Source organism: Engystomops pustulosus, chromosome 2, assembly GCF_040894005.1.
Source record: "Engystomops pustulosus chromosome 2, aEngPut4.maternal, whole genome shotgun sequence".
Lineage (NCBI taxonomy): Eukaryota > Metazoa > Chordata > Amphibia > Anura > Leptodactylidae > Engystomops > Engystomops pustulosus.
In genome coordinates, this window is record NC_092412.1 from 5869042 (window position 1) to 5891134 (window position 22093).

Here is a 22093-nt window from a genome sequence, read left to right on the forward strand (position 1 = left end):
CTTCCTCCTCCGAATGCCAGGAGGGTGCTGTGGAGCCTGCAGTTCCTGAAACTGCCACCGGGTGTCCTCAGCCAGTTCCTGCTGATTCTTCTCCACAGGATCCCGCTCTGATTCTGGATCCTGCTGTTGCTGATGAAGAGGATACTGAGTAACCCCTGACGGGCTGTAGCCCTAACAGGTAACTGTACTGTAAATATATTGTATATATGACTTTGTCTGCTATTCCCAGTTGGGCTGAGTGCCCCTATACCTTACTAGAGCCAGAGACTTTCCTGGGACTCTTTCCCCTATTTATTGATCTCAGTCAAGAGACTCTCCTTGAACTGCTCACCAGTATTATATGCTACATTAGCATCCACCTCTGCTGATGCAGAGACCTCTGTGAATGACTCTGTCCCTCCACCTCTGGAGGAGATCCTTCATGTGCATTTTTCCCCACATCAAGGGCTGTGCCCAGAAGATGGACTTTTCTTCAAAAGCCTTTTGAGAGACTTTTGCCAATGATTATCAAAGGAAAAATTGCTAGTGACTCTTGTGTTGCACTGTATGCTCTTTATTTGCAGGGATGAGACATTCTGTTTGCATTTATGCCTTTTCTCCACTGGAAAATAGACATTGTGGCACTTTGCTATTGCTACCCTGAGTAGCCATTCCCATGTAACATTTGTAACATTCAAGCAATGTATACATTGAGCTGCTAAAGCCAATGTGTGTTATACAATGTTTGCACAACTGCCAGTTATTGTCAATAAGTTTGCATTTAACATTTTCATAGGCTTTGCAGGTGATAGAATGACTGTGTTGGACTGTCTTTTATATGTAAATCCTGACCGCAAGCTTATGCCTAGAATCTGAGCTCAGTCATTGTGTGGCCTCTGTAAACCTAGATGTCATACACACAGGGTAAGACTGTCAGACGGCAGGTAAATTGTACTGTATGTATACTATTACTATTTGTCGCCAAGGAAGAAGAGTTTTCAAACAAATAGTCAGGCCTTGGTGCAAGGAGTGGATTACAGGACAAGACATCACACCTTTCCTTACTAGACAGTTGGTTTAAGGGCGTTAGCTACCAACTGTCACATATATTTGTATTTTTGTACTTAGTCCAACACCAACCCAGGTGCCTGTCTCCAGGACCATGGGCGGTTTGTCCCCTACATTGCACATAGCCAGCACTTCCTCGAGAGTGCAACCTAGTTCATCCTTACCCCTACCAGGTGTTACACACCTGGACCCTCCGGAGGACATCTGCTGCTGGACAGCGTTGGTTCTCTTTACTCCCATTTGGTCCAATAGTCGAGTCGTGAGCGGCTCTTTCAATTGCCCTGGGAATATGCAACGTCCCTGCCAATGCGCATGGCAGATGAGTAGTTGCGAATAAGCCCTTTTCCTATGCAATACATATAGAGGTAATTGAGCAGCGGTAGATTCTGCCTGGATAGGGAAGGGTTAAAGCAATGTTAATGTTATTATCCAATGATGTTCCACTTTTGTAACTGGAGTGTGATTGGAGGAGGAGACCACCTGAATAGGGAGTATCTCAGGGGAGGAGTTCCAGAAACTTCAGAGAGAGTAGCTCTTGAGATCAAGCTCTCAACACAGGAGGAGCTCTGAGCACATGCGCTACACAGAGGCCTCCTAGCCCTCAGCTAGTACATACAGAGTGACACAGGACAAACGGGACAAAGCTGCAGCTTCCAGGATTGGACACAGCTACATCCAAGCCTGCCCCTGCATCCAGGCTGGTGACCCAACTCCTGAGGTTCATCTCCAAGATCACTCCAGTACTGCACTTGTACAGAATCGTTTGACGTGTTGTTACCATTGGTTGAATAAAGAACTGTAAGTTACTTTTATGCACAACATTGCCTCCGTCTGGTCTCTGCTATGGCTGTATCACCATCAAGGGCGCCCCATCCATCTACCAGGGACACATACTGCAGACTCCAAGCCTCTCCCTCCATATCATTTCTTGCCAACACCACCTGCTGGAGATCTGCCAGGCTGTAGGACAGCCCTCCCATACCAAGCACCGTGACACTAGCGTGCCTAGGCCACAACCGCCAGCCACTCCGGTATTCCGGGCCCGGCTGTCTCCAAGCCCCAAGAAAAGGCTAGGCCCCGGTGGGGGATGTTGCAACAGCATTATGGAAATCACAGGGAGTTCCAGGGAGACAGCGGTCAGTTGGAAGCATGAGTAGGCCGCAGAGTGGCACAATGAGAAATTCTGGAGCTGGTAGCAACATGGTAGGCCACAGAGTGGCACAATGTAGAGTGTGGAGGTGCCAGTGGTGGCTGCAGCAGGAGGTCAGAAAGTGGCACAATCACAGAGAGTGGAGGTGGGTGACAATTCCAGTCCTTGGTAAAGATGGTGGGAGGAAGATGGAGCAACTGGCAGCAGATGTGTGGCATCAGGCGGGTGGCAGCATCAGAATAGTGGCTGTAAGAATCAAGACTCCTTTCTCAACATTTGGGGGAGGCGCCATGGCCGATCTAATCTGATGCATAAAACATTGGTGTGTTGAAATCCAGCCAGTACACGCCTGATTCATCTGATCATTCAGACAAAGGTCAGTTTCTCCACATTACGGGTGGACAAGCGGGTTCTCCTTGGGGTAACGATGTCCTCCGCTGCACTGAACACCCATTCTGATGCCACACTACTGGCCGGGCAGGACAGCTTCTCTAATGCAAACTCCACAAGGTGAGGCCACGCATCAAGTTTGGCTGCCCAGTAGTCCATGGGATCCTCTACCTGGGGTGGTAAAGTGCTGTCCAAGGAGGCCACCACCTGCTGGTGCAGGGTCTGCTTCATGTCCTGCTGCTGCTGCTGGTGGCGGGTACCCTCCTCACTAGGCAGGTGAAGGAAGCTGCTCATTAAGGACTCCAGACTTAAGCTGCTGCTGATGGAGCTGCTACTTCTCCTACCCCCCCCCCCAGCTTCCCACAGCGGGCGTGGCAGTAGTACGTGAGCAATGACTGCCAGGAATCCCCCGGTCAGACCTGACAGATGATGGACAATGGCGCAGAGCGGCCAACTGTGTGCACAGTATTTCTCTATAGAATGCCAGTTGTTTCTCCCTCTCAGCAGCTGGAGAAAGTCACCGAATTTTGAGCTGAGCTGCCAGTGGCTGACATCAAAGTTACACAGGGGAGTACGACTGAACTGCCCATATCTTTAAGTAAACACATTGGCACCTTAATGCCGAAGTAAACCCCTTACCAACCAACTTATGAATTAAACAGATCACAACTATTCCTGGGTGTAAAAAGGTTGCAGCTTTATTATCTCCATACAAGAAAGCCAAAGGCTTAAGGCACTTGAAGTTTTAATAGTTTCCTCGAGCTCGGCCGCTGTATGCCAGCTCGACTCCCAGCTGGCAAGTTGGCCAGCCGAGCCTTTTCCAACACATTTCTCACTTTCCGCCAGCTGCGACTTAAAAGATAAACAAGAAAAATATTGTAAATTCATATAAACAACAATAAATATAACACAGGGAGGGAGGATGGGCCGCTTCGGTGCCGACTCTGCCAAGAGGTAGGTGTTCAGGAAACAGGGGCTTATAATACCCCACATAACTAGGTGGGGAAACGTGGTAAGGTAGCAGAGGGGAGGGATGGGATCCCGAAATAAGCCCGCCTCCCCCCACCATTAGCATTAAGGTAAGAACGGTCAATAAAACTCTTCCCCAAAATAACCACAGCCTCCAGTTCCAGGGCACCCTCCAGACTGAAGGCATGAACTACCCGTATCTTTAAGTAAACACATTGGCACCTTAATGCCGAAGTAAACCCCTTACCAACCAACTTATGAATAAAACAGATCACAACTCTTGCTGGGTGTAAAAAGGTCGTAGCTTTATTATCTCCATACAACAAAGCCAAAGGCTTAAGGCACTTGAAGTTTTAATAGTTCTCCTTGAGCTCGGCCGCTGTATGCCAGCTGGACTCCCAGCTGGCAAATTGGCCAGCCGAGCCTTTTCCAACACATTTCTTACTTTCCGCCACCAGCAGTACCGTGTACACTTACATGGTGATGCGACCCCCACCCAGCAAGAAAAGCACCTGCTCAACCAGACAGGAATATGTCCAGGCCTATATCGTTCAGGTGAGCCCCATCTTCCCTCATCAAGTTGGCATTGCTACCCTCCAGTTCCCTGTGACGGACCACCACCCCACATCGGGACTGGACAATGCGGGACATTCTGGCATTCACATTGCGTGTGGCCCTTTCCACAGCTGTGCGATCCCGGGCACCCTGCCACACCACCCGGGGGACAACCTCAGACCAGACCAATACAATTTCTGAAAAGAAGGAAAGAATTCGCTCCATATCAAGATAAGCAACTCCGCTACCGAGCAAAGGTCATTGCCACCAGCGTGTAACACCAGGACTACTGGACCCAGGGAAGTTCTGCTAATGGCCACCATTTCTGGGAGGACCTGCACCCAACGCAAACCCCGGACCGGATACCCCTCCAGCACAGATCAGCTTGATGGAAACCCAAATTGTGACCGCTGGGGCGGAACGCGGCCCTCTGGCCCACCCAAAAGATGTATGAGTGCCCAAACAACCACACCACCAGACGAGGCCGCACCATTGAAGACACTCCTAAAAAACAAAAGAGAAGGTAAACAACACATCACAACAAAACTGGCCGAATATAGCGTGCAAAACACGCAGATCTCCACCGGCCTATCCTCATAACCTCAGAATCAGGGAGCCCAGCCCTAGCTGCCTCAATTCTAAACGAATGAGTACCATAGGATTCACACCCAAAATACCCAAGCACTTGGGGAACACTGCCAGAAACTGGTAGCGAGAAAGTAGGGAACCATCTTTGTGCAACAAGAACCGGGATCCCTGGAAAGGAATTGCCATAAATTCCTGTACCAAAGTAAAGGGGCAAGTTGGGCCCTCAACTGAAACTAAACGGACCCAGGAGCATCGACCAAAGATATCGGTCTTGGAATGCCGGACCCTAAGGCGAACTAAGCCCGGGCCCAAAATCACATCCCCCCTCATAAGGCCACCTGGACGGGAAGAAGTAGGAGGGACCAATTCACCCACCCGAAGAGCCCCGGAGAAGGCCAAGCTAAAGGTAACAGAGAAGAGCAAAGTCTTGTGAGGAGAGGAGCAAACTACGGAACATCCTCTAATCAAATCGCATAACAGTGAAAATGAAACCGGCCTCCGAGACTCCACGGGGATGTGTTCCCTTCTCCAACCCTTCAAAGCTTGCCTAATTAAGCGCCACTGACGCCGAAACTCCCGCCTCCCGCAAACCCACCACATAATCATGAGTAACTCGTATCCTTTCTGCCTGGTCCCTCCAAATGTCCCAAGCCCCAGCAACAGCTAACCAAGACTCCCACGCCTTACCATACTGCTGCCACGTTGCTGGAGCTACAGAAGAACGCACCATCGCCATCAGACGTGGATCAGGTTCCACAAATGCAGAGGGCATGGACAGCCCTCCACCGCTGCCGCTGGGAATTGCTGCCGAAAAGGCCGAGATAGAGGGTCAGCCAAAATGTTATCAACACCTGGTACATGACGGGCTCTAAACATAATGTTCCACTCCAAGCACCTCAGGACCAAGTGCCGGAGTAGGGCAAGAACTGGGAGGGAAGAGGAAGTAAGCTTATTCACCGAATATACCACTCCCAAATTGTCCGACCAAAAACATATGCACCTGTTCGCAAAGGAGGAGCCCCTTAATTCCACTGCCAACACCACAGGAAAGAGCTCCAGAAGGGTCATAATCTTCACTAGCCCAGAAGCCGACCACGAAGGCGGCCAAGGCTCCGCGCACCAAGGGACCCTGCCACGTCTGTAAAAAGCTCAAGCTCCGATTTGGCACTCCTCAGGAGCCTGCCAACACGTCATACCGTTATAGGCCTGCAAGAAGTGTAGCCAGACCTGGGTGTGGTGATGAGGGCTCAGGACCCCTTTTGTAGCCAAAGACAGCCTACAAGAGAAAACCCTGCCCATGGGCATAACTCTGCACGCAAAAACCAACAAGCCCAACAGTGACTGAAGCTGCTGTAGCGTGACCCTCTTGGACGCCTGGACGTCCCTCGCCAAGCCCACCAGTTTCTCCAGTTTATCCCTGGGTAACCGGAACACCATTTCCTCGGAATCAAGCTCGATTCCGAGAAACGATCTAACTGTACAAGGACCCTCGTTTTTTGCATCCGAGAGGGGGACCCTAAAACGTGACATAAAAAATTAGAAAGTGGAAAGGAGGTACGAACATACTGGTGACTCTGCAGGGCCAACAAACAAAAAATCGTCCAAATAGTGGGTGACGGAACGAAAACCAGTTTCATACCGGACCACCCACTTGAGAAAGGAACTAAAAAACACAAAATACTTACATGAGATGGAGCAACCCCAATCGGGAGGCACATATCGTAGTAGAACATGCCATCCAAAGAACATCCTAAAAGGTGGTAACAGTCAGGGTGAACCGGCAACAGGCGGAAAGCCGATTCAATCTCCGAATTTGCCATAAGGGCGTGCTTGCCCGCCTGTTGCAACAAGAAAACCACCCGGTCAAAGGAGACGTAAGACACGGACGCCTGCTCGGGGGAAATACCGCCATTTACCGAGGAACCCTTGGGGAAGAACAAATGATGAATTAAACGAAACTTACCCGGCTCCTTTTTAGGCACAACACCCAATGGAGACACACGCAGATTCGAAAAAGGAGGGGACGAAAAGGGGCCCTTGATCCGACCCAACTCAACCTCCTTAGGAAACTTAACCCGCAGGGCTTCCGGATGCTCCGCGGCCGACTTCAAGTTACCGGAAAAAGAACCCACAGGGAAAAAATGAAACGGGATGAAAAACCTGAACGAAAAACTGAAACACAGCTGGCCTGGTGTTTCATTATCAGGATACTGGTCGAGCCAAGGTGCCATCGCGCCTGGGGGCCAGACGGGAGCACCTGACGGCTGCATGGTTCCCTCCGCACGCGGAGCACTCGTGTTTGTATTTACACAACCCAAAGAACCTGCAGTGACCCTCGTTAAAAAGCGAGCAAACTTCAGGGCGCTTGGCGGCCACCGAGACATGGGCAGCGCTGCCTGCCGCTCTGGCGGGCGCTGGCTGAAAGGGAGGCCTCTGGGCCACCATCAAACGGAGCCAAACGTCCGCTGCCCTAGTACCGAAACCCATTTCCGGATGCAAAGCCAACCATCGACGGTAGTCCTCATAGTACCGCCATCAAGCGGCACCCCCGTGTGATTTATAAGAAGAATAAATCACATCCTGGTAAATGAACAGTTCCGAACAGCTCTCAGGGTGCTTCTCACCTATCACGCAACCCAAAACCGAAAAGGCCTGGAGCCAATAATTAATCGTTTTCGCAACCTTCGGCTTGCGGTATTGCGGCCTTGCCGAAACAACCACCCTCTCACGATCTATTGTTTGTTGATCAACGGAAATGAGGGACCATATGTCAACGTATCCGTTATTTTTTCACGCACCTCATCAGGAATATGGGCCCCGAGGGGGCTAACACCCACAAACAGGAGCTGCTGGGCCGGCCGCCGGAGTCGAAGAGGGAGTGTGGGGTATTTATCAAGCAACGCCCTCAATGAAGAAACAATATCTGAACCCAAAGATGGATTACCCCCAGCACCCCAAGCACCCGCATACTGAAACTCACTAGCTGATGGCTGTGCTGCAGCTGCCGTGGGCCCGACTGGAGCTGCCGACACTGGAGCAGGAGGAGGCTGCTGGACGGCAACAGACGTCCTGCACGACTCGCGCTGCTCCCGAGTTCGCCGTCTCCGGCTCCTGCGAACAGACACTGCCGTGGCATCGGAGGTCCCACCAGAGGAGGATGGGGACCGCTACCTGGACGATCTGGTCCTTGAACCCATACTCTCTCTGTACAGATTCACCGCAAAGCCGCGGCGGGAGCGCCTGCGGGATTCCCGGGAGGGAATTGGGAGGACCGGCTGCGCGACCTCCGATAGCACCCCGTAGATGACACATCCACTGGAGGGGCTATAATAGGGGCAACCTGAAGGGGATGGGGGGGAAATCCTGAGGCAGCAGCCCCAGCCTGCGATACAGGCCCTGCAGGAGCAGGGGGAGGGACAAAGGGGGTGGCAACCCCTAGCTGTATTGTATGAGGAGTAGCTGAGGGCCCCTCAGTAGTGGGAGGACCCGGGAGGGAAAGGGGAGCGGCAGTAGAAGCCGGGCTGGAGCGCGGTCCCTCATTGCCTTGGCGGCGCGCACCACCGCCATAGCCCCCGTGCGCAGTGCCCCGAACCAGAAAGCCGCTGGCTGAACGGACGCCACAAATTGCTCAAACCAACCTGCACCCTCCACCTGCATACAGGCACAGAGTGCCAAAGCAAGGGGGTCCTCCATCAGATTCCAGACGCCCAGCAATAGACCCTGTACACTGCAAAAGCTCAAGCGCACAGCGCTTCGGTGCCAACTCTGCCAAGAGGTAGGTGTTCAGGAAACAGGGACTTATAATACCCCACGTAACTAGGCGGGGAAACGTGGTGAGGTAGCAGAGGGGAGGGATAAGCCCACCTCCCCCCACCCTTAGCATTAAGGTAAGAACGGCCAATAAAACTCTTATTCCCCAAAATAACCACAGCCTCCAGTCACCAGACACCTTCCTTAATTAGTCAGGGGTACCCTCCATCCGTTCAAAAAATCATAAATTGCTTTTCTCTGTTCATACTGATGGTCTAACATATGGAGGCTGTTCTTTTGCTGTAACTCGAGGAGGGTGTGCTTGGCTTTGTAAGAATGGCTGAAGTGCATGCACAGTGTCCTGACCATTTTAGAACGTCTTGCAGATTGCTGGAAGACTTCAGCAACCTGTTGACAACCAGATTGAACATGTGCGCCATGCAGGGCGCATGGCCCATCCCTCCTCGGTGCAGGGCGGACACCATGTTGTTCCTCCCATTGTCTGTCACCATGGTTCCGATTTTTAGTTGTCGCAGAGAAAGCCACACATTGATTTCTTGTTGCATGACACGGAGCAGTTCCTCCACTGTGTGAATTCGTTGGCTCAGGAAAACCAGGTGTAGAACTGCGTGACACCGCTGTGCCTTGCACATGTGGTATGATGGAGAAGCACTTGTGGAGGCTGAGGTGGTGGTGGAGAAGGAGGAAGAGGAGACAGACACTGGCGCATGAGCAGCAGTTTGACAACGTGGAGGAAAAAGCCCCGTCTCCTGTTCAAGTTGTTGGTGTGGCTGGGCGGGAAGCACATTCACCGAGTGGGCTGTAAAGGACATCTACTGGCCCTGACCGTAGTTACAGCTCCACACGTCCGCGCTGCCGTACACCTTGGAAGAAACAGTTAAGCTCAAGGACTGGCCCACCTTCTGTTGTACATAATGGTGAAGGGCTGGCACTGTCTTTTTGGAAAATAAATTTCGGCTTGGAACTCTCCACCTTGGTTCGGTACAAGCCATTAGTTCTCTGAAGGGTGCAGAGTCCACAACTTGGAAAGGGAGGGACTTCAGTACCAACTACTTGGACAAGAGCACAGTCAGCTTCTGCACCTTAGGATGGTTGGACGCATACAGTTGTCTCTTTGTAATTGCTTTGCTCAGCAACTGCCCGCACCATGCATAGCGAGGAGCAGGAGCATCAGGACCAGGGGATGTCAAAGACAAACAGCATGGGTGCTGCTAACTGATGCTGCTATGGTGGCAGGATGTACCTCCACATCTGTTCCACATTTCTCCCAGGCCATTGGATGGTGTCGCTGCATGTGTTGGCCCAGGGCCGTGGTGCCAACGTTAGCTCCCTGGACACGCTTTCTACCTGCAGATTCGACATATATATAAGCTCGGCTCCTCTGGTGTCTTCACAAAAAACTGCTACACCGCCAAGGTGGTGATTTTACCGCTGCTCTGCACTGATCGACTACTACCGCTGCTACCTCGCTGATCCCCTGTGCCACTGCTTACTTGGACCTGCGAAATGGGAAAGTACCCTGCGGCCGTTTGGCTCCCGTCCTTGCACTGCTGCCACCCTGCTGACTCACGGCCACAGTAGCGACTTGCTGCCTGCTCCGCTGCCTGATGCGCAAGCTGACACTCTCTTCGCACAATGATGATGAATCCCTGGCTACACCCAAGTGCGATCGGCTACATCATCGTCAATTTGCGTTTCACTGTAACTGCTACTCTCCTCAGCGGTGTCAGTATGCACAGCCTGCCTACTGCACGAAGCAGAGGATGTCTTCCCCATCTCTTCACTGCCAAGCAGCTGCGGGAAAGGAACAAGACAGAGGCTGGTTGAGGACAGGTCAGAGCCTCTGACCTGCTCCTGGGCCATGCCAACTAATTGTATCTGAGGAACCCACGGACTCTTGGCTGGGGTTGTCAGATGTTATATGTGAGGAATTGGATGACCCAGTCAACCAATCAGCAAACTTTGGGTTCTTGATCAACACACTGCCGCTAGATGACAACGGCAGTTCTGGCCTAACAGAGTCACCCCTACTGCGACGTCCCCTTACTGTGCTGCGACCTCTGCCTGCTCCACCTGCCACCTCTCTGTCTGACATAGTGGTTTATAAACTATGTGAATTTGACACTTTTTAGTTGCTCTCAACTTTAGCAACAAAAAGTATTGGAATACTGCTGCATAGGGTTAGAACAGATTTCTTCCTATTGTATTCAGTAACTAAAAAGAACTTCACTATCTGGGATTCGAGTAGAAATCGCTACAGCATAGTACAGCAGCAACAGCTAGACGCTAAATCTAGTGTGAAGTGCCGAGATTGAAAATGGCTGGTTTTTACAGGGCTGTGTGACATCACATAAGCCTGCCCATCGCTGATTGGCTTACAGGTCTGCAGATGTAATTGAGAATACTATTCCTTTCTCCTTCCCAGAGTTATATGCCCCATGCAACACGTTGTGCTTGCGCCCATTTAGCTGAAAAAAGGGGAAAAAAAAACTTTTCAGTGAAATTCATATCGAGTTCCACTTGGTTCAAATCGATTCGCCCATCTCCAGTGGTTTTTCTGGCGTGGCCTCTGGCGCAGTAGATAAAGGACCGGCGCAGAGGATGGTGTAAATGCCTGGTTTGGCCTCTGGCTTAGCAGTTGCAGAGGGGCTGGCGCAGAGGCAGTAATGTTTCTGAATGGGTTCTGTCTAAGGTTTAGGCCCCTACGATGTGCAGCTGTATGCGGCATGATGGTAGACGGCTTTTAGATGCTCCGGCTGGGGATTCTGGTTGTTTGGTCTTGTCAGACGAGTGCTTGCAGATTGGGCAGCTGACATTTTCTCCAGTCCACCTTATGATCCAGCCATGGTGGAAGAGATGACTGTAGGGCAGCTTGGCTACTTTCTCTTCTGCTACGGAGTCTTCCATGCATATGATGCAGGATGAGTTAGCATCATCAGTTGGGGCGTAGCTCATCATCTGCAGACATTCCAGTCTTCCCACGCTGCATTGTGGTAATACCACTGGTGGTTGGGCCTTCGTTCTCCTGCCTAGCTGGCTCAGTAGGCACAGATGACACTACAGGGCCTGGTGCTGCAGATGACATGGCTACACTTGGCCCAGCCGATGCCTCAGGCTCTGGCAGTGCTGGTGCCTCAGGCTCTGGTGGCGCTGATGTGGAGCGGTGGTGTGGAGAGCAGAGGGTAAACTATCCACTTGGTGTCTATGGGGCACTGTCTCATGCTCGAGTCGAGAAGGTGTGGAGAGCGGCTGCGCACTCTGTCCGCTTGGCTTCAGTGGCGCAATGACTCGGGGTGTGTATGCCATGGAGAGCGGCTGCCGGTTTGGCCTCTGCGGCGCTGTGATGGGGGGCCTTCCAATCTTTGGGACGTACGCTGTTGTATGCTGCCAGGAGCGGATGTGCTGGCTCTGCTGATGAAATTGCCGCATTAGTCTCTGGCACTGCTTCAGCTTCTCGACGGAGTGAAGAATGGCTGCGTCCTGTGTTTGGTCTTTGGCGGAGTGGCCGGCGGTCCATGCGCAGTTTGGTTTCGGCATCGGCTGGAACTGGCAGACGCTGCGCAGACGAACGGAGATGTGATCTCGGGCTAAAGTCTAGAAATTCAATAAAGAAAAATTGAGAGTGATTTAGACCTATGTATAATTTGTTGTGTATGACAGATGATACATCCTGCAGAAGAAGGGTCCACTTACCTGATTCTGACATTTTCTCCAATCCACCTTTACGATGCAGCCATGGTGGAAGTGATGACTTGGCTTGGCTACAGACTCTTCTGCTCTGAAAAGTTTCATACATATGATGATGGATGAGTTGGCATCATCAGTTGGGGCGTAGCTCATCATCTGCAGAAGTTGCAATCTTCCAGCGCGCCCTCTCCGGCGTTGTGGGTTCTGGGGGCGCTGCATTGTGGTAATACCACTGGTTGGGCCTTCATCCTCCTTCCTAGCTGGCACAGTAGGCACAGATGACACTACAGGGCCAGGCGCTGCAGTTAATATAACTACACTTGGCACAGTCGATGCCCTCATGGTGTTGGTGGCTCAAGCACTGGTGGTGCTGGTGCCTCAGGCTCTAGATGCCTTGGAGAGCGGTGGGTACTCTATCCACTTGGAGTCTATGGTGCCCTGCCTCATGAGCCGAATGGTGTGGAGAGAGGCTGTGCACTAGGTCCACTTGGCGTCTGTGGCTCCCCGACTCAGGGTGTGTATGCCATGGAGAGCAGCGGCGTGGTTGGGTCATCCGCTGTCGTATGCTGTTAGGAGCACTGCTGAGGAGATTTCCCCACTACTCCGTTGTGCTGCTTCTCGAAGGAGTGCGGAACGGATGCGCCCTGTTTGTTGTTGGCGGCTGCGGCGGCGTGGTCGTCGGTCCATCCGCGGTATGCTATTCTCATCATCTGGAGCTAGAAGACGCTGCCTAGACGAACGGAGATGTCGCCTCGGGCTAAAGTCTAGAAATGCAATATAGAAATTTGCGAGTGTATTAGAGCTATGTATAATATGTGTACAACAGATGATATACATCTTACAGAAGAAGTGTCCACTTACCTAATTCTGTGATCCGGGATCACTGGTCCATTATGAACCACGCAAGCTCTTGCTTAGGCCCCTGCGATGTGCAGCTTTAAGAGGCGCGATGGTAGACCGCCGGGGATTCTGGTCCTCTGGTCTTGTTAGACGAGTGCTCTGCAGATTGGGCAGCTGGTGGAAGTGATGACTGCAGGGCAGCTTGGCTACAGAATCTTCTGCTATGATGTCATCCATACATATGAAGCAGGATGAGTTGGCAGCTCATCATCTGCAGATGTTCCAATTTTCCAGCGCACCCTCTCCGGCATCGTGGGTTCTGGGGGCGCTGCATTGTGGTAATACCACTTATGGTTGGGCCTTCGTCCTCCTGCCTAGCTGGAGCACTAGGCACAGATGACACTACAGGGCCTGGCGCTGCAGTTGATATGAGTACACTTGGCACAGTTGATGCCTCAGGCTCTCGTGGTGTTGGTGGCTCAAGCTCTGGTGGTGCTGGAGCCTCAGGCTCTAGACGGCGTGGAGAGCGAATGGGTAATCTATCCACTTGGCATCTATGGTGCGCTGCCTCATGAACCGCATGGTGTGGAGAGAGGCTGAGCACTCTCTGTCCACCTGGAGTCTGTGGCTCCCCGACTCAGGGTGTGTATGCCATGGAGAGCGGCTGCGTGGTTGACGCCTGCTCCAAGTTTCCTCAGACTCTTGGCAGCTTAGAGAGTGGCTGCGTGGTTGCCCTCTGCAGCGATGTGGTTGGGTCGTCCGCTGTCGTATGCTGTTAGGAGCGGGCACTGCTGATGAGATTTCCCCACTACTCCATGGTGCTGCTTCTTGACGGAGTGGGGAACGGCTGCGCCCCGTCTGTTGTTGGCGGCTGCGGCGGCAGGGCCGGTGGTCCATCCACGGTACGCTATTCTCATCGTCTGGCGCTGGCAGACGCTGCCTAGACGATTGGAGATGTCGTCTCGGGCTAAAGTCTAGAAATGTAATATAGAAATTTGAGAGTGTATTAGATCTATGTATATTATGTGTATGACAGATGATATACATCTTACAGAAGACATGTCCACTTACCTGATTCTGTGATCCGGGCACGGTACGCTATTCTCATCGTCTGGCGCTGGGAGACGCTGCCTAGACGAATGGAGACTTCGTCTCGGGCTAAAGTCTAGAAATGTAATATAGAAATTTGAGAGTGTATTAGAGCTATGTATAATATGTGTACGACAGATGATATACATCTTACAGAAGAAGTGTCCACTTACCTGATTCTGTGATCCGGGATCACTGGTACATTGTGAACCACGCAAGCTCTTGCTTAGGCCCCTGTGATGTGCAGCTTTAAGTGGCGCGATGATAGACCACCAGGGATTCTGGTCGTCTTGTCTTTTTAGACGAGTGCTCTGCAGATTGGGCAGTTGATATTTTCTCCAATCCACCTTACGATGCAGCCACGGTGGAAGTGATGACTGCAGGGCAGCTTGGCTACAGACTCTTCTGCTATGAAATCTTCCATACATATGATGCAGGATGAGTTGGCATCATCAGTTGAGGCGTAGCTCATCATCTGCAGACGTTCCAATCTTCCAGCGAGCCCTCTGCGGGGTCGTGTATTCTGGGGGCGCTGCGTTGTGGTAATTCCACTGGTTGTTGGGCCTTCATCTTCCTGCCTAGCTGGTGCAGTAGGCACAGATGACACTACAGGGCCTGGCGCTGCAGTTGATATGACTACACTTGGCACAGTCGATGCCTCAGGCTCTCGTGGTGTTGGTGGCTCAAGCTCTGGTGGTGCTGGAGCCTCAGGTTCTGATGGCCTTGGCGCTGCCTCAGGCTCTGGTGGCACTGAAGGCACTGGTGGCTCAGGCTCTGGTGCTACTTGTGCCTCAGGCTCTAGGCGGCGTGGAGAGCGGATAGGTACTCTATCCACTTGGCGTCTATGACGCGCTGCCTCATGACCGGGATGGTGTGGAGAGCGGCTGCGCACTCTGTCCAACTGGCGTCTGTGGCTACCCAACTCGGGGTGTGTAAGCCATGGGGAACGTCTGCGTGGTTGGCGCCTATTCCGTGTTTCCTCAGACTCTTGGCTGCTTGGAGAGCGGTTGCGTGGTTGCCCTCTGCGGCGCAGTGGATGGGTCGTCGGCTGTCGTATGCTGTTTGGAGCGGGCACTGCTGAGGAGATTTCGCCACTACTCCGTGGTGCTGCTTCTCGACGAAGTGGGGAACGGCTGCGCCCCGGTTGCTGTTGGCGGCTGCGGCGGTGTGGCCGGTGGTCCGTCCGTGGTACGCTATTCTCATTGTCTGGCGCTGGCAGACGCTGCCTAGACGAACGGAGACGTCGTCTCGGGCTAAAGTCTAGAAATGTAATATAGAAAAGTTGAGAGTGTATTAGAGCCAATGCATATGTAGCGCTCTTTCAGTAATGCCCCCTCCTGTACATAACCCCCTCACATGTGGTTGTGCCAATAACAACTTTACTTCTAGTATATACAGCTACAGAAACCACACTCCCCCCAAATACTGTAAGGCTGCACTCACACTTTGTCTTGCATTTAAACAACACCAGATGCTTGTTACCCATCACATGTGTATTACTGGAAACGCAAATGAGATGAAACCGAGGCCCGTCCTAGTGCCAAGTGTGAACACACTCCAAGAATGTCCCCCACAGCCCCCAATAAAGCCCCCCGCACAGCCCCCCAGTAAGTAATGTCCCCACACAGCCCCCCCAGTAAGTAATGTCCTCACACAGCCCCCAGTAAGTAATGTCCTCACACAGCCCCCCAGTAAGTAATGTCCTCACACAGCCCCCCAGTAAGTAATGGGCCCCACACAGCCCCCCAGTAAGTAATGTCCTCACAAAGCCCCCCAGTAATGTCCTCACACAGCCCCCCCTCCATAAGTAATGTCCCCACACAGCCCCCCCAGTAAGTAATGTCCCCATACAAGGCCCCTCAGTGATGTCCTCACACAGCCCCCCAGTAATGTCCCCACACAGCCCCCAGTAATGTCCTCACACAGCCGCCCAGTAAGTAATGTCCTCACACAGCCCCCAGTAAGTAATGTGCCCACAAAGCCCCCCAGTAAGTAATATCCTCACACAGCCCCCAGTAAGTAATGTGCCTCACACAGCCCCCAATAATGCCTCCCACACAGCCCCCCAGTAAGTAATGTCCTCACACAGCCTCCCAGTTCGTAATGTCCTCACACCCCCCCAGTAAGTAATGTGCACACACAGCCCCCCAGAAAGTAATGTGCCCACAAAGCCCCCCACTAAGTAATGTCCTCACACAACCCCCCAGTAAGTAATGTGCCTCACACAGCCCCCAATAATGCCCCCCACACAGGCTCCCAGTAAGTAATGTCCTCACACACCCCCAGAAAGTAATGTGCCCCACACAGCCCCCCAGTAAGTAATGTCCTCACACACCCCCAGTAAGTAATGTGCCCACAAAGCCCCCCAGCAAGTAATGTGCCTCACACAGCCCCCAATAATGCCCCCCACACAGCCCCCCAGTAAGTTATGTCCTCACACATGGGCCCCGGATCTTTTGTCCTAGCGACGCTCCTGCTTACCTGACTCTGCCATCCGGGATCGCTGGTCCATTATGAGACACACAAGATCTTCAGGCTCGTGGTCAAAGGAAAAGATGTGTAAAATATGGAAAAAACCTAAAAAGGTTGGGGGGAGCCCTAAGGCCCACAAAGGGCAGGAGGCAAAGCCCCTACCCAGCGATGTTGAAAAATCGCTAGATCAAGATCTCAAAGAAAAGACTTGAAATAGAAATGCAATAAGGACCACTAATAGTTTCAGCTCCTGCTTCCACTACTAGCGGGGACCAAATGGCACCAGGTGGATGGCGGGTGGGGCTTTTATAGCCTAGGGCCATTGTGACATCACACTGCTGTAGCCCCGCCCACTGCTGTAGCCCCGCCCCCTGCATTATGACATCACAATTGGCTGGAATCCTGTGACATTCCATGCACCCACCACTATCCAGGTATGTACACACTGTAGTTATGTAAATGGTGGACAATGTTTGGAGGTGACAACAGGAAGTGCAGCCATATTGGGGGTTTCTGGGGATTATTCACTATCGCGCCATCTACACTCTAGTAGGTCCGTACAAATCCTGTCTATGAATCCATACAATATTCCATAAACTATAGATGGACGGATGTATTTTCCATGCACAGGTGCATTCAAGAATCTGCAGATTTATAAAGTAGGTTTGGAGTGTAATAAAATATGTCATAAAAACAGAATAAAGAGATAATTATTAATGATCAGGGGACGTATTTACAGAATTGGGGTAAAATAATCTGTCATTTCCATTGGCTGGGAGCTCCTCCATGTGTGTGGTCCAGGTAGTTACAGAGTTTCTACGGTATAAAAAAGACAAATGTCCATCAAGTTCAACCAAGGAAGGGAAGGGATTGGATGAGGAAGGGATTGGATGAGGAAGGGATTGGATGAGGAAGGGATTGGATGAGGAAGGGATTGGATGAGGAAGGGATTGGATGAGGAAGGGATTGGATGAGGAAGGGAAGGGATTGGATGAGGAAGGGATTGGATGAGGAAGGGATTGGATGAGGAAGGGAAGGGATTGGATGAGGAAGGGATTGGATGAGGAAGGGATTGGATGAGGAAGGGATTGGATGAGGAAGGGAAGGGATTGGATGAGGAAGGGATTGGATGAGGAAGGGATTGGATGAGGAAGGGATTGGATGAGGAAGGGATTGGATGAGGAAGGGATTGGATGAGGAAGGGATTGGGGGGAAACAATTCTATATAACAACCCTCAATGTTATTTACATGCTCTCTGCTGTCGCTGCTGTGATTAGCGCCTGAGCTCAGCTATTCCACAGATTGACTGCTCTCATAGTAAAGAAGTCCTGTCCCCTCTGGTGATTAAACCTGGTTTTCTCCAGATGCAGACTCCGCCCCCTTGTCTTTTTACCATATATTTTGTGTGGACCTTTCACATATTTATATAAATTTATCATGTCCCCTCTTAGTCGTCTCTAGAATCCAGTTGATTTAATCTTTCCTCATAACTGAGACCCTCAATACACCTTATCATTTCTGTGGCTCTTCGTTGTCCCCTCTCCAGCTCCAGGGCCTCCTGTTTATGGACCGGTGCCCAGAACTGGACGGTATATTCCAGGTGAGGCAGAACCAATGTCTTGTACAGTGTAATATTACATCCCTATCCCAAGAGTCCAGATCACTGCTCATACATGACAAGATCCTACTGGCTTTAGAGGCAGCTGATTGACATTGTGCTGTTATATAATGTATGATCTACTAGTCACCCAGGTCCTTCTCAGCGAGAGACTCTCCCAGATTTCCTCCCCCAAGGACATATGTTCCCTGTGGATTATTAGCCCCAGATGCAGAACCTTACATTTATCCACATACAATATTCTTCCTTGTATGTTTCCCATTTTCTCCCTCTGATCGGTGGTGACTTTTTTCCATTCTCCATCCCATACATTTTGGGGTCTTCCTTTACTCTTCCCATTATATAAAATTCTTGTCACTGATCTGGTGAATTCTCAGAATCCTTTATGGTGAATATTAGAGTCAGGTCATTGGGTTAATGAAATCCATAACAGTTTTTGTGACGTTTCATTCAAAAAGTCTTTGTCAGACACGAGCTGCTTATGAGATAAAGGATAGTGAGAGTGAGGGGGGACCTGGCAGAAACCCTTCCTAGGAGTAGCCTCACGTCTGGTGCATGGAGCGGGATAGCGCTAGGGAAGGCTCAGCTCCTGTGTCCACAGCAGAGTCACAGAGGTGGCTCCCTACTGGTGCACCAAACGCTGGAGGAGGACAGCACATACAATACATTCCTTTACCTCTGCCGCTTATGCAACATCCCCCACCGGGGCCTTTTCTTGGGGCCTGGAGGCAGCCGGGGCCCAGAATACCAAAGTGGCTGGCGGTTGCGGTCTAGGGCACGCTGTGGTCACGGGGGTTGGTATGGGGACCAGAGGCTGTCCTACAGCGTGGCAGGTCTCCAGCAGGTGGTGTGTGCAAGAAATATGGAGGGAGAGGCTGATGTACTGGATCTCCCTGGGGCAACCCCTGAGTGTCTGTAGTATTTGTCCCTGGGTGATGGAGGGGGAGCCCGTGGTCGTAACAGCCGTATCCAGGAATCAGATGGAGGAAACGTTGTGCAAATCAACTTACAGTTCTTTACATCATAAAATCAGCAGCAGATTCAGCAAGCTGGAAAGCCGGTGTAGATTGCTGTTGCTCAGGCAGTGCTGAATCTGATATGAGGCAAGTTGATCTTCTCGCCTCGGGCGGAAGATGGTCGAGCCCTTTATGGAGTGGCAAAATATTGGAATACCATGTAGGCAATAGGGGAACCCATGGCCTTCAGAATCACCCACTAGAAATATCAATCGCATCTGTGACTGTGTTGTGACTTACAGAGAGTTAACACAAGGACAATTAGTGTAAACATTCTGTCTCCCTGGGTACGGTGTTCTGTGTGAGAAATAATATAATGTATATGTATGTGTGTATATAATGTAAAGTTCATCTACTTGTTTTGGGGAAGAGAATTTATTGGGAGATATTCATTATGGCCAATAGCATTGCAGTATCCTATCTCCTTGTCACGCCCCCAATGCTGATGATTTTCTGTTTTTATATATGTGGCTGCGCGCTAATAAACTGGAGAGTTTCTGCATTTTCTAAGAGACTGGTGAGTTTTAGTTTGTGCTCTCGTCCTGGTACAGGGGAGCCATGAAAGGGTTAATATGAAAGTCACCTTGCAATTTGGGGGGGAGGGTGTTGAGCCCCAGATACATATTTTTATACACCTGGGAAGCAGGGACCTGACACTTTTGTTTTTAATTTTTATTTCCATTCTGTAGAAAATGGGGCGATTTCCTGTGTAACACTATGGGCCACTATGTGCATTCGCTTGTAAACTGTGCAGAGTGAGGCCCATTTATCAAAACTGGCGCCCGGTCTTTACGGAAGTGCGAGCACTTTATAAACACACGTACAAGCAGCTCCCACCTTCTTTTTAGTGAAAAGTCAGGCACAAAACTGACGCTAACACTTTAATAAATTTGGGCCTTTGACTAATAGAGATTCTAGAGCAGAGAACAAATCAGACAAAAAATATTAATGGACATCATCCAAATCAGATAATAAAAATTACCCCACCCCCACCCCAGAGCAGAAACTAATAACAGAGACCCCAGAGCGGAAGCTAATAATAGAGATCCCATAGCAGAAACTAAGACTAAAGACCAGAGAAACTAATAACAGAGACCCCAGAGCAGAAGCTAATAATAGAGATCCCAGAGCGGAAACAAAGACTAAAGACCAGAGAAACTAAAAATAGAGACCCCAGAGCAGAAACTACGAATAAAGACCCCAGAGCAGAAACTAATAACAGAGACCCCAGAGCGGAAACTAATAATAGAGACCCCAGAGCAGAAACTACGAATAGAGACCCTCAGAGCAAAAACTAATAATAGAGATACCTGAGCGGAAGCTAAGAATAGAGACCAAAGAAACTAATAAAAGAGGCCCCAGAGCAGAAATTAATAACAGATACCCCAGAGCAAAAACGAATAATAGAGACCACAGAGCGAAAACTAATAATAGAGACCCGAGAGCATAAACTAATAATGGAGACCCCAGAGCGGAAACTAATAACAGAGACCCCATAGCGAAAACTAATAATAGCGACCCCATAGCGAAAACTAATAATGGAGACCCCAGAGCGGAAACTTATAATAGAGAACCCAGAGCGGATGTCACACAGGGATGTGGGAGAGTCTCTTGGGGCTAAAGTCTGTGGACTCCCTGGACCACCGCGGGAGATGATGGTTTCAGTCAAAACACGGGACCGGAATCTCTACACGGAGCGCCATCACTATACACGGGGCGCTGTACGCCATTACTATGCACGAGGCGCTGCCCGCCAATTCTAAACGGGGCTCTGCCCGCCATCACTCTACACGGGGCGATGCGTGCCATCACAATACACTGGGCGCTGCCCGCCATCACTCTACACGGGGCGCTGCCCACCATCAATCTACATGGGGCGTTTCGCGCCATCAATCTACATGGGGGCCCTGCGCGCCATCACTCTACATAAGGCGCTGCCCGCCATCACTCTACACGGGGCGCTGCCCACCATTCCTTCACACGGGGCGCTGCGTGGCATTACTATACACAGCGGACACAGTGGTTTATTTTATTCTAGAATTTTATTTTTTAAAAAGCAAACAAAAAAAGAAATAAAAAAAATTCCTGGTAAAGAAATTCCGTAGAAACAAGTAAGAAATAACACAAATAATTTAGATTTAGGTCAATGACTGAGGAGATTTCATGTGTTATAAAAAATCCTTCATATTTTAGTGTCCAGTTGTTGTCCATGTCGGGGGTCTGTCATATTGTAGTGTCCAGGACGGGGGTCTGTCATGTTGCAGTGTCCAGGATGAGGGGGTCTGTCATGTTGTAGTGTCCAGGACGAGGGTCTGTCATGTTATAGTGTCCAGGGCGGGGGTCTGTCATGTTGTAGTGTCCAGGACGGGGGTCTGTCATGTTGTAGTGTCCAGGACAGGGGTCTGTCATGTTGTAGTGTCCAGGACGGGGGTCTGTCATGTTGTAGTGTCCATGTCGGGGGTCCGTCATGTTGTAGTGTCCAGGACGGGGGTCCGTCATGTTGTAGTGTCCAGGACGGGGGTCTGTCATGTTGTAGTGTCCAGGACGGGGGTCTGTCATGTTGTAGTGTCCAGGACGGGGGGTCTGTCATGTTGTAGTGTCCAGGACGGGGGTCTGTCATGTTGCAGTGTCCAGGACGGGGGTCTGTCATGTTGCAGTGTCCAGGACGAGGGTCTGTCATGTTGCAGTGTCCAGGACGGGGGTCTGTAATGTTGCAGTGTCCAGGACGGGGGTCTGTCATGTTGTAGTGTCCAGGACAGGGGGTCTGTCATGTTGCAGTGTCCAGGACGGGGGTCTGTCATGTTGCAGTGTCCAGGACGGGGGTCTGTCATGTTGTAGTGTCCAGGACAGGGGGTCCTGTTATTTAACATATTAATTAAAGTGCAACATAAATTGTAAAG

General features: G+C 50.9%; 2 protein-coding genes across 2 annotated transcripts; both read right to left on the reverse strand.

The window, feature by feature from the left end:
- Nucleotides 1-10964: 10964 nt before the first annotated feature.
- On the reverse strand, nucleotides 10965-13253 carry LOC140117159 (uncharacterized). The gene is made up of 3 exons (XM_072133638.1): nucleotides 13019-13253; nucleotides 12164-12921; nucleotides 10965-12064 (listed from the first exon to the last, which is right to left on the reverse strand). The coding sequence occupies exons 2-3, from the start codon at nucleotides 12497-12499 to the stop codon at nucleotides 11558-11560; spliced, it is 843 nt and encodes a 280-aa protein (XP_071989739.1). The 5' UTR covers nucleotides 12500-12921; nucleotides 13019-13253; the 3' UTR covers nucleotides 10965-11557.
- Nucleotides 13254-13263: 10 nt separating this feature from the next.
- On the reverse strand, nucleotides 13264-16822 carry LOC140117160 (uncharacterized). Its single transcript, XM_072133640.1, has 4 exons — nucleotides 16568-16822; nucleotides 14260-15346; nucleotides 14069-14162; nucleotides 13264-13971 (listed from the first exon to the last, which is right to left on the reverse strand). The coding sequence occupies exons 2-4, from the start codon at nucleotides 14512-14514 to the stop codon at nucleotides 13508-13510; spliced, it is 813 nt and encodes a 270-aa protein (XP_071989741.1). The 5' UTR covers nucleotides 14515-15346; nucleotides 16568-16822; the 3' UTR covers nucleotides 13264-13507.
- Between the last annotated feature and the right edge of the window lie 5271 nt (nucleotides 16823-22093).

Excerpts from the sequence above, each read along its gene's own strand:
- LOC140117160 (XM_072133640.1), bottom strand. The coding sequence starts at position 14,514 with ATGTATGGAAGATTTCATAGCAGAAGAGTCTGTAGCCAAGCTGCCCTG. Across the intron at positions 14,163-14,259 it reads ATCCCGGATCACAGAATCAG|ACTTTAGCCCGAGACGAAGT; the intron begins GTAAGTGGACAC and ends TTACATTTCTAG. Across the intron at positions 13,972-14,068 it reads TGCCCGGATCACAGAATCAG|ACTTTAGCCCGAGACGACAT; the intron begins GTAAGTGGACAT and ends TTACATTTCTAG.
- LOC140117159 (XM_072133638.1), bottom strand. The coding sequence starts at position 12,499 with ATGAGGGCATCGACTGTGCCAAGTGTAGTTATATTAACTGCAGCGCCT. Across the intron at positions 12,065-12,163 it reads GGAGAAAATGTCAGAATCAG|ACTTTAGCCCGAGATCACAT; the intron begins GTAAGTGGACCC and ends TTGAATTTCTAG.